This window comes from Bolinopsis microptera, chromosome 3 (assembly GCF_026151205.1).
Source record: "Bolinopsis microptera isolate Bmic1 chromosome 3, MBARI_Bmic_1.0, whole genome shotgun sequence".
In the NCBI taxonomy this organism is placed as follows: domain Eukaryota; kingdom Metazoa; phylum Ctenophora; class Tentaculata; order Lobata; family Bolinopsidae; genus Bolinopsis; species Bolinopsis microptera.
In genome coordinates this window covers 17704695-17717001 of record NC_087074.1, presented here as the reverse complement: position 1 = coordinate 17717001, position 12307 = coordinate 17704695, and the positions used below count along the sequence as shown (strand labels likewise).

The following is a 12307-nucleotide window of genomic DNA, read 5'->3' as shown; positions in this document are numbered from 1 at the left end:
ATGCCCAAGAAGTGCAGCTATTTCGACAGCATTTAATCGACAGCGCAGTTAAAATTTTACACCATTAAAATACAATAGCAAACTTTAAAATGAGTTTAAAACTCCAAAAATTTATTCATAGTCAATTTTCCAATGTCTGGTATGTTGCTTAATTAAGCATCTTTAGATTGTTCCTCGGACTGGTACTGCTGAACAGCCTTGCTGATGGTATCCTGGACAAAGATTTCAACTTCTGCTTCGCTCAACGGCTTATCTTTATCTCCGCTAACAAGTTGGTTATCTTCTTCAATCACACCAGAAATGTCTTCACAGTTATCCTGCCCTCTCCCTGTCTCACTCTCTACAGCTGCTATCTGACTATCGTCTTCGATATCCACGAGATTTTCTTCCTGGACATCATATTTCTTCTCAACTACGGCAGTAATATGATCAACATCTTCCTTCTCAACTACGGCTGCTATTTGATCATCTTCCCCTTCTACAGGAGTAACCTGGTCGTCAACTTCAACCAATAGCTGGACATCATCTACTACGGCTGATATTTGATCATCTTCCCCTCCTACAGGAGTAACCTGGTCGTCAACTTCAACCAATACCTGGACATCATCTTCCTTCTCAACTACGGCTGCTATTTGATCATCTTCCTTTTCTACTGCAGTAACCTGATCGTCAACATCAACCTGAACCAATAGCTGGACATCATCTACTACGGCTGATATTTGATCATCTTCCCCTCCTACACGAGTAACCTGGTCGTCAACTTCAACCAATACCTGGACATCATCTTCCTTCTCAACTACGGCTGCTATTTGATCATCTTCCTTTTCTACTGCAGTAACCTGATCGTCAACATCAACCAATAGCTGGACATCATCTACTACGGCTGATATTTGATCATCTTCCCCTCCTACAGGAGTAACCTGGTCGACAACTTCAACCAATACCTGGACATCATCTTCCTTCTCAACTACGGCTGATATTTGATCCTCATCTTCCTTTTCTACTGCAGTAACCTGATCGTCAACATCAACCAATAGCTGGACTTCATCTACTACGGCTGATATTTGATCCTCATCTTCCTTCTCTACAGCTGCTATTTGACTATCATCTTCGATATCCACAAGATTTCCTACCTGAATTTCATCATCTTTCTCAACTACGGCTGCTATTTGATCAAAATCTTCTTTCTCTACGACTGTTTCCTTATCATCAACTTCACTGACTTCTGCGGCTGTTACCGGATCATCATAATTCTCCTGACTTGCAGAATCCCACTCTTCACTTGCAGGTGCATCAACTTGCTGTTCTGTTATAATCTGCGCTTCCGATTGTGTCTCAGCTAATATGAGGCTATTCTTGTTCTCGACTACTGGTTGATTAGGGGGAGTGTCCCTATCCTGTCCTTTAGTTCGTCTGTCTGTATATTGTTTGAAGAACTCTGTCAATGTCCGCTGGTCCACGTACTTCTCAATCTTTGACCGGAGAAACTGTTTAGTAGGCTCTTTCAACTTGTCCCAGAAATCAAGCACGATGCACATTATAAGCAAGTAGATAAGATAGGAGGCGATAAACGTGGACGTCTTTATGACGACATCATATGTGACGTCATAAAGGGAGTGTGTGACGTCATCAGCTCCTAGGAGGACTGAGTCAACAGCCTCTTCTGTTCGCTCTGCTATCTCTTCCATCTCTGTTTCACCATCAAGTTATCATTTTCTAATAAATGTACGTTGTTAGTGGGGCCACTGTGGTGTCAATGTGTTTATCGACCAAATCAGTACAGTATGGCACGTGCCAGAGCAAATAATAAAAAGACGCTACTAAAACTTAACCCATTTAAAATTTTGTGACGATACATTTTTTCAAAGCAGCCGTACAAAAGGCTGCGAACAACTTTAAAACTAACGGAATGTAACAAAGGTAGAGGGTTCTAAAGCAAGTTAATGTGAAAATGTACACTAATGGCCTCCCCAATGACAGATACACTGCTGTTTAACAAAGGAGGGGTGCTATTTTGACTTTGTATTGTCAAACATTCGCATTTACCTAGAGTTGAACCCTCCTGTACAGTACTGGACACTGGATCTAGTGTAAGATATATAGCATCGCATAAAATGCACTGCACAAACATAGCTCTACAAGCAGCGTATAGTACACGATTATAAATGGTCTGCAGTAATCTCGAGAAAAAGAACCTGGGAACTGATCGCTGCACATAGGTGACAGCGATCTTGCTGCAGATTGAGATAGAAGAGAAAGCGACCTTTAATAAAATGCAGCTTTGCTGTTATTAAATGTTAATCTGGCATGGTTCTGACAGCGGGTACTGACTGTATGTTCAGCTGAGAACAAGCGGCCGGCTAAACTAGTAAAGGCACACTTTAACAGCAAAACTGAATTAGGACTAATTGGTGTTCTGAGGTAATCAAAAGGATATCCAATCATGCATGCAGTGTGGGTGCCATCTACGGTGGGTCACAACTCCCATGTTTGTACGGCCCTTTTACATATTACTCATTTTAATCACTTTTACTTGGCAAGAGAGTGAGATAGCTCATAATTATCATATTAAAGTCGAGGTATCATGAACTGTAGAGGAAGAAAATGATAGACTTAGAGCAAAGGATCGTACATTTGATGGACTGAAATATATCGAATAATCTTTGGAAGTTTGGAACATGTTGATGATCGAAACCGGACTATTGTAGTATTGAGGTACATTTGGCACAATTGGGGTAAAATTCTGACGAAGTTTAAATTTACAATATACTACGAAACTTCAATGAACTGATTGTTTGAAAAAAGGCAGTGCTGCATTAAAATATTCTAAAAAGCTAAATGACTAGTGGATGAAGGAGACATTAATTAAAATGGTTCCACCTCAGTACCACTTCATTCGGAACAATAGTACGTAATTGTAATATATTTAGTGATGTCTTCTCGTGATTTATTTCAATCGATGGAATAGCTTAAATATAATAGTGGGCAGTAGCTACTGTGTACTGCTGGATAGTAAAATATCTATATTTTGCCGCGCGCGTGCGCCATGCCACAATATCAGTAGCAGTGTAGCACGTGAATCGTTTTTTTACCATGGCGACGCGTCAACTTTAACTTTATATTCACACGTCTTATGTACGTGATTGCACTGGCAAACCTTTTTTTCTGTTGCACTCTAAATGACGATTACTGGCTTTTGAAATTGAGTCAGACAAATGAGCTGGAAGAATATCAAATATGCTTTCAATGGTCGCTTATATCAGTAGGAATTTCATGGTGAGATTGAGAGGAAGGTAGCATCTAACGCAATTAATAATAATGATCCCAAGTATGATGGACCACTTATTATTGATTCAAGTCAATTTTTCGACTATTTCGGGAAAAATTGTATCATAAAATACTGAAACAGTGACTTTCACAGAGGCGCTGCAATAAAACTATGATACTGGTGCTGACAGTTCTAGTATTCTGCGATAGGGCTCTAGCGCAAGACGAAGAAAACAGAAGCAATATTACGTCAAGGATATATCATGGTGTGGATGCCAGTCATGGAGAGTTTCCATTCGTGGTAGGCTTATTCGCGTCACAATTTGATATCTGAATTATAACTGAGTATAATATTAGTCGAATAATGCTAGATTTTAAAAAAGGTGTAGTTTAAAATTCTGCTTGCACATTGCAAAAAGATACTTGGTTTGATACTGATATTCTTACCGTCTGCGTCACAAGGTTGCTCCCTTTTTAAAAATCTTACTTATGTTATGCAATATACTGGCTGATTTATCAGGTTCATACAGGTTTTACTGCTCAGTGAGATGAAATTCCGTGTGACCCAATATGGTACCTATTACGAAAGCGGGCAGTGTGGGGGGTCCATTTTGAGCAAACGAATAATCCTGACAGCGGCTCATTGCGTGGTGAACGATAAGATGGCAACCGGATATAACAGGGTCACGCATCCAGTAAACGTACAGGTAGTCCTGCGTATACAATTTACTCAGTTTCAACTCCGCCAGTCCGATTTGTAGATAACTGCCCTACTGATAGTATCATGTGTTGATATACCCACCAGTTTATAGTTGGAGAAACAGACCAAAACAAGAACGAGGGCACTGAAAAACAGATCGCTATAAAAGGGATAATTGTGCACGAAGACTATAACCCTATAAGCATTGCCAACGACATCGCCCTGCTGATAGCAGATGAGGATATCACCTTCAACAATAAAGTGCAGCCAATATTACTACCAGAGGAATCAGATGTTGAGGAGCTGTATGCTGAAGGAGCCCCTATCACGGTTATAGGTGAAATTATTTCGTAAGAATAGTCGGGGGTTTGAAGGAGGGAGGTTTTGGAGCCTTGTGAACCCCGACTCGGTCACAGGCCTTGTTTTTGTTACATACACTTTCCTGTACACGATTAAATCCCCGGGGCCGGGTGTAAACTCTCAGATCTTGATATAATTATCACGACACAAATAACACTCCAACAGGCTGGGGTAACACGGAAGCGGGAGGGGTGGCTGAAAACTTAAAGAAGCTCTCTTACGCTGTAGTGTCCACCTCCATTTGCAAAAGCTCATGGTCACCTGCATTTATTACTCCTGGTAATATAAATAGCTATGTGCCTCTGCAGTCTGCTCTGATAGTGATTCGTATCTTTAATCAGAATCATAAACCTTTTACCGTGTTGAAAAACTGTGTTTGAATATATTTATGTGTCAGTACAGTGGCCTATTACAAAACTCTTCACCCCATCTCATTGTCAGGTATGATGTGCTCAGGAGAGGCCCCCATGACAAAGGAGCATGCAGCCGGCGGTGACTCAGGTATGTGATGAGAGATGAGTATTCAGTATTTCTTGGTTCAGTAAGTTATTGCATATTCAGATCCATTTTCCTGGTTGTGGTTTAGTAATGCGGTTGGTTAAACCTCTTAAGTTATTAGTACTTAGTACTGGTTTTAATCAATTATCTTCTCTACCAGATTGATATTAGTATCACTATCAATAGTAGTACCACTATCAATAGTACCACTATCGATTTGCAGGAGGTCCTTTGTTCACAAAGAATGGCGGAGATTGGGTCCAGTTGGGGCTGGTCAGTTGGGGACCTCCTAACGACGCAAAGTGGGATAAGTCCTGGGACGTTAACTCTGACGTCAGCTATTTCAAAAGCTGGATAACTGCCAACATGGCCGCGTAAGTAAACGTTAACTTTCGTCATAACTTCATTCTAATGACCACGGCTTAGCGATATCTTAAAGCCAGCTGAACAGTATTTAGATACAATTCATAGCAAAGAGATAATAAGCGATTCATCAAAAGGCGTCCAGACTGTGCCGGAGAAATAGATAGATATTCAATGCAATTTACAAATTGGAGTTACCAGTAATGCTAAACTATAGATTAAAAAAGTCACTGATGCTCGCTAGGTCTTTTACTGATTACGTTGTCGAACTGTCCGCTGAAGATCAGAAGCAGACGGTTTCCTACCAACTAGACATTCGAAATTTTCTTTTCAAGACCATCACAATTTTACCGACTTCGTCCAACAAATATACCACCATAAGTACGTAAAGTTTGATATTCTTGACATGTTGCAATGTTTAAAAAACGAATTGTTTGTGCTCTACTTCAACACTTGAGGGTCTACTTCAATGCTTTCTGCTATTAATATTTAATAGTATCAGACCATATAACCATATTGCAGCCTTTAAATCGGGGAAGCTGGTAAAAAACTCCTTCCTGATGGTGTACGACGGTGATAGTGTATCTTCAGACAGGCAGCTCCTCCAACTTACAAAAAAATCCGAAATCTCCGGACAAACCGTGACAGCAACTAGCAGGAAGGTTCGTGTGACAACTAAACTTACAACTTACTCTTTAAAGAGCATTGAGTGATAATTTCTAGTGCCAATTTTAGAGCAAGGCCCAAAAACTCCTTTTTGATGAACCAAGCAATATATAGCGATTAGTTGACGGCGAGAATTGGGAGGATACAGGATTTTAATTTTATTAAAAAATGTTTTACAGGGCCTAACTGTGGCTTTGATCACGGGAATAATGATACAATATTCTGATGGGTTTACACTGGAATACAGTCAGACTTGTACCCGAGGAGGGTCAAGAAAGCTGCAGTGTTCTGAAGGGTAGGCTTACAATCTTAATTAGATTTAATTAGGACTAATTAGATTTAATTAGGACTAATTAGATTTAAGTTTTTGAGATGACACGTGACATCTCGAGCAGCTCTTAACCAATCAAATGTGGAAGGCTTGCAAAGTTAAGTACTAGGCAAAGATTGATACAACACGTACTATCCCTTCAGATTTGCTGCCTGCAAGGACAAATATTACTGTCTTGACGACTTCATGGTCTGTAATAATGATGACGGATTCGGAGAATGTAAGTCTGATTTACCTGATAAGTATTAGTATTACCGTTTTAAGAAGTTAATATAGTGATGTGGTTAAATTAGAAGTATTGCCATTTAATTCGAACGTTACACAAACTAAACGCAGTATCAAGGTATTTAATTGTTGTCCTCGTAATGTAATGGTGTTGATTCAATGAGGCCAATAATTGGGATCATATAGCAAATACAACATTCAGTTTTGCTAGTGGACATTAAACTTTTAACATATGTCTTGTGAAATCTGATTATGCTGAATTCTATACTGTAAAGACATGGTCTAAGAAACGAAGGTATGGATTATGGAAGGTCAATGGTAACTGCAGTTTACCGCACAACACTACAAGGAAGCAAAATAGTCAAACTATAGACTAAATTAATGACAAATAAAATACAAACTCATTATTATACAGTGTTGTAAAGACTAGACGGTTAAATAGTAAAAACCTAGAGCTAAAATAGCTACTAAATTACGAAGAGCAACCCGTTTGATAATGCCGAAGTAAAAATTGTAAAGTGGATCGTCAAAATAAATTCTAGATGTTTTATAACACTTATAAAATATGAAACATATTCTGTAAAAATGTGCATACATAAAGCCAACTTCTCGTAGTCATAAGATAAGTTTTTAAATAAGCACAGTGGCCATTGACTTTGAGCCTTCTATGTGAAAATTATTACAATTCTGACCAAAATACAAATGAGTGTAACTTATCTAGCATGACAAAGGCTGAATCTCGCTATATAGGTAATCTTATAATCTTATCACTCTTACAATTTAGAGAGAAATCTAATTTAATTTTCAGATTATTGTGAGTTTTTGGCCGGTTATATGTGACAATAAATATAGCATTGCCATTAACAAGTAAAATAATGGTAATTTAGCTGAAAACACAATAGATAAAATGCAATGACGGAGGAAATTTATGGATATGATCAAATTAATTAACGGCTGCTATAAATTGTGCATAACCACAGGTCGCGATGGTAGCGATGAAATAAATTGTGACGGCAGACGTAGCGGTGACAAGATTGACGACGACACAAATAATGATGACGCAAGCACTGACGACAAAAACAGTGAAAATCACGACACATATTGTTCTGACAATGGTACTAGTTCTGACAATGGTACTACTACTAGTTCTGACAATGGTACTAGTAATGCCACTACGAAGAATTTTCTATCAGTACTTCTGATTGCTCTTAGTGTAACTATAGGGAACTCCAGATTTTGATTTCTTTAGACTTATTCAATGTTACGTTGTGTGATTACAATTTTTTAGCATAAATTTTTAAAGACAGTCATAAAAATAAATGTTATGACGAAAAGTAAATACACGATTTTGAATAAAAATAGGGACGAAACGGTGACAATAAAATTGACGCAAAAAGGGCGACGATTGCAACAAGAACATCACTTACAATCAAACTAAGAAGTAAAAGATAATCTGCACGTGCGTACATTCAGCCAATGAGAGAGACCAAAACATTAGATAAGTACAACAATCAAATGATGACTGGTGTTCACTGAACAATGTTCAGTACATGATACAAATATATACGATATATACACAATTCTACAATACATGAAGGAATGATATCACCAATTAGTCCATGTGTATTTTGAGCAAACTGCCAAACTTACCAAGCTGTGGTATCACGTGACTGTGTATTCAGCTCATCAGCCTGTTTCAGGCTTACACAACTCCAGGAAATTCTAATTGGAATCTTTTCTGCGAATACGAGAGCTTTTTTCATAATTGGCATCGATATGTTAATATTCTTGCCTATTTTGGTCAATTAAAGAATTAAACATGTGGTTAAAAGCATCGGTGTTCTGAAACTTGTTCTAATAAACATATATATGTGCCATTCGGCTCAGTATTTTTTTCCAAAATTAGCCACACCTACACATCGTTATAATGTCATTTTACAAGATGAGAAACACGTGTACGTGTTAATACTCGGTGGTGTGGAAAAATGACCAGACAAATGCTCGGAAATTAAGATCAGATCCATGAATATCTAAACGGTATTAGCTCCAAATAAAGCCGACTAATCAGTTGATCGATCACGATATTTGTTTGGACCTTTCGAAAATTAATAATATTGATCGTCTCCTGATCGTGCTGTGCTTATTTGAATCGTATAATCGTTTCTGTGGAATCGAAGGTGAACGATCAGATGAAACAAGCGGGCATAATGTTTTCTATAGCAACAAAATATATTGATATTAATAACGATTAAGAATATTTAGTGTGTGATGTGTTTTAATTTATTTCTGTTCGCAGCAAATAAAACATATGCAGCCAAGCCCCGGGAAGTCGTGCAGAATATACCCTGTTAATTAGGCCTAAGCCGTCCAAGGGGTCCATTATCTTTAATAAATGTAGTTTTATTACATTAATTGAGGATTATGGACTCCTTTAATAGCTTTAAGTCGAAGTTAACGAAGTAATTTCTCCACAACTTCCTGCGTTAATTACTAATCATAATTTACTAGTTGTAAACATAAATATATAATGTTTTGTAAAACATTGGAGAAAATATTCAGAAAATAGTTTAGTCTGAATAGACTTTCTAATAGAGACTAAAACATGGTGGGATAGCATCAAAGAACAATCCATCAATCTACAAAAGCACTATTGCAACAGGACAATGTGGTATGACTTCAGTGATATAGAAAGAGAGCGGCCTGAATTACTGAGTGTAGTGTAGGTTAGACAGCTGGTGTAGTGTAGTGTAGCTGAGTGTAGCTGAGTGTAGTGTAGTGTAGTGTAGTGTAGCTGAATTACTGAATGTAGTGTAGGTTAGACAGCTGGTGGGCAGTGTTAGACTGGATCAATTCTGATTGTTCAATATTAATATGGTTACGGTGCTGCATATCATGTTACATGTAAATGTAATTTTCAGGATATGACAGAATAAAATGCTAGAAATAAAGTGTTTCGCCACCAAATGAAGAGTTTGTGGCGTAAATAGTTTTCAGTGTACGATGGAGATTTTATTTTTCAATGCTAGCATTGACCAATTTACTAAAAACATTGAGTTTGTTTTAAGCGTCACTTTAGATCTAGCAGCACAGTCGTGAAATCTACAAGATGATGTTTTGGCTGTTATAAAGTTATAAAACCAGGTGTAATACTGAAATATAAAACATAGTATAATGTCGAATGATTAATAAATAATCTGTCAAAATCAAATGGGACATCTGGTGCCGCCCTGTGCGAGATTGTTACAATTAACCATGTACCCTGGTGACTGGTGACTGGTAAAATTGGTTTCTCCACGCATATTTGAACATGTGAGCTCCACGGATCACGATCTTATTTAACCTATAACAGAGAATGTTACATTTAAAACCTATCAAACTTATAAAACATAGCAAATCTCACGAAGAACAAAGATATAAATGGCTCAATTCTGTAGCTTAAGTTAATCACCTTCGAGACAAGAGTTTATCTAGTAACTACACAGGCTATTTTCCTGTCTCAACTGTAAAGCGATGTTAACCAAGTTCAGTAAGTTCATATGATCTTTAACAACGACCAAATAGATACCACCAAGAACTGGCATTGGCTCGTACAAGATACAGAACAATGCTTACCTGACTCCAAACAGAAACTACGATGAGCTGCAGTAACTAAACAATATTTACAAACTAAAAGTTACAAACTCAGGTTACAAATAGTAGCACTCATTACGGGGAATCACAGACCGAGGATATTATATACGTCATACTAAAGTTATGACTTATCAATGGCAAGCCTGAGAGTATAAGCAACTACTGAAATTGTGGTCCTTATCGACAGCTTTGTGATACGCTCATATTGTACAATATTTATACTTACAAGAATGCTAGTGACAGAGCAAAACATCACCATGGATTCTGTTTAGTGAGCTATCAAGGAAATTAATATGCGTGCTATGAGAATTTTATAAGAGAATTTCCCCGTTATGTCAAAATTTGACAGAAGGAGGGAAGTTTCAAATTCAAAGCGACTGATCGTAATTCGAGAAGTCAACTACTCATTAATCTCACAATTGGAGCCCATCCAAATTGTGCAAATCTTGATTAAAAACGTCAAGGACAAGCAGGGAGAGGTTAAAAGTTAACCATTTCCTCGATTTTCTGATTGGACTTAGAGGATGACACTTAACAATGTTCCTGTCTAATAATCATTTGAGAGGAAGTAATATCGGAGCGTAGTAGCAAAGCAGCAATGAAAGAGTCGACGCTGTGATATGCTGGCTGGAGGACGCTGTGATATGCTGCAGGCTGGAGGACGCTGTGATATGCTGGCTGGAGGACGCTGTGATATGCAGGCTGGAGGACGCTGTGATATGCTGCAGGCTGGAGGACGCTGTGATATGCTGCAGGCTGGAGGACGCTGTGATATGCTGCAGGCTGGAGGACGCTGTGATATGCTGGCTGGAGGACGCTGTGATATGCTGCTGGCTGGAGGACGCTGTGATATGCAGGCTGGAGGACGCTGTGATATGCAGGCTGGAGGACGCTGTGATATGCTGCAGGCTGGAGGACGCTGTGATATGCAGGCTGGAGGACGCTGTGATATGCTGGCTGGAGGACGCTGTGATATGCAGGCTGGAGGACGCTGTGATATGCTGCAGGCTGGAGGACGCTGTGATATGCTGCAGGCTGGAGGACGCTGTGATATATGCTGGCTGGATGATGCAAATGGATTATAAGCCTTATAATCACGTTAGAGATTCTTCCCTACCAATATATCGCACTTAGTGAACACCATATCACCATGGTGACAAATGGACAGTAAATTATTGTGTGTTGGTGGTCAATATGATAATCATATATTATGATAATGCCGACCACGGCCCACAATCCAACTAATATTGACGATGCGATGATTTGCTGTCATTATCCAAGCCTGCCATGCTTTATGATCTTAACAAGACCATGAGTCACAAGATATGTAATCACTTTGAGTCCCAAAAATTCATTTCACGACCTTTGTCCCAAGGACGCTAAATTTAAAATGTAACATTAGCCCTCTCTATCATAAACCGATATCCCAGAAAATGACTTATGATTGCCAGAGGTACAACCATGAGTAAATTGTTCGAGTCCCTCCCCTCCTTCACCATCACACTCCGCATCAAAGCAAACTGTCCGAACGTATCCCACACTATTCTACTCAAGACAAAAGTTCGAGTGTATCCTACACTTCACAACTCTATAGCCAATTCTTGGGGCTTGTGTCCTACTCTTCTCTACCCAAGCCGGCTCAGTGTATCCTACACTTCTCTCTTCATTATCAACTGTTCGCGTGTATCCTACACTTCTCTCTTTATTATCAACCGTTCGCGTGTATCCTACACTTCCCAACCCTATAGCCAAGTGTCCGATGGTAGATCCTACAATCCAAAATCTAGCCGACTGTTTGAACTTTGAACTTTGAACTCTCGTTCTTGATAGAATTTGTTAAATAGGGGTCGTTCACATATTACGTAATCATCCGAGGGGGGAGGGGGTTTCCAATTGATTACGGGGGATTACGGGGGGGGGGGGGTTATTTTATTTTTTATCCTCTAAAATAATACAAACTTGACAGTATTTTAATTCAAATTCCACTCAATTTCACTCTGATAGTGATAGTGATAAAATCTAGAAATTGATCGGATATCCGACTATAGTAAATAGTTTAGAAGGTCCTGACAAATATTTTCGGCTAATAATGATCAGGGTGACATGAACTGTGGAGAAAAGTAGTTTCCAGGAAATTTAAAAACATTTTTGACTTGAAAAACTTTTAAAATTGGAAAACTTTAAAAATGTTCGGCCCGAGTCATTCTGCATTCTCGATACGTACATTGAATGGCAGTCTCCCCGCTTCCGAACTCTTAGTGCATAGA

The 12307-nt window shown here is 38.8% G+C and overlaps 3 protein-coding genes across 6 annotated transcripts in view; 1 reads left to right on the top strand and 2 right to left on the bottom strand.

Annotated features, from left to right (window-relative positions):
- Window positions 1–12307, bottom strand: part of LOC134812104 (pyruvate dehydrogenase E1 component subunit alpha, mitochondrial-like) — a 76558-nt gene that overhangs the window by 56880 nt on the left and 7371 nt on the right. The window lies entirely within an intron of this gene.
- LOC134812898 (leucine-rich repeat and coiled-coil domain-containing protein PF3D7_0703800-like) lies at window positions 57–1712 on the bottom strand. 3 transcript variants are annotated; one of them, XM_063820504.1, is made up of 2 exons: window positions 750–1712; window positions 57–662 (listed from the first exon to the last, which is right to left on the bottom strand). In XM_063820504.1, the coding sequence occupies exons 1-2, from the start codon at window positions 1686–1688 to the stop codon at window positions 153–155; spliced, it is 1449 nt and encodes a 482-aa protein (XP_063676574.1). In that variant the 5' UTR covers window positions 1689–1712; the 3' UTR covers window positions 57–152. The 3 variants fall into 3 exon arrangements, with proteins under 3 accessions (XP_063676574.1, XP_063676573.1, XP_063676572.1); XM_063820503.1 differs by having other exon boundaries at window positions 57–839; window positions 921–1712; XM_063820502.1 differs by having other exon boundaries at window positions 57–863; window positions 945–1712.
- On the top strand, window positions 3145–7674 carry LOC134812809 (ovochymase-2-like). Of its 2 annotated transcripts, none has more exons than XM_063820379.1 (12): window positions 3145–3276; window positions 3422–3568; window positions 3798–3974; window positions 4073–4304; window positions 4493–4606; window positions 4769–4828; window positions 5049–5199; window positions 5433–5569; window positions 5711–5850; window positions 6034–6149; window positions 6329–6405; window positions 7391–7674. In XM_063820379.1, exons 1-12 carry the CDS (start codon window positions 3238–3240, stop codon window positions 7648–7650), a joined length of 1650 nt encoding a protein of 549 aa, XP_063676449.1. In that variant the 5' UTR covers window positions 3145–3237; the 3' UTR covers window positions 7651–7674. The 2 variants fall into 2 exon arrangements, with proteins under 2 accessions (XP_063676449.1, XP_063676450.1); XM_063820380.1 differs by having other exon boundaries at window positions 3788–3974.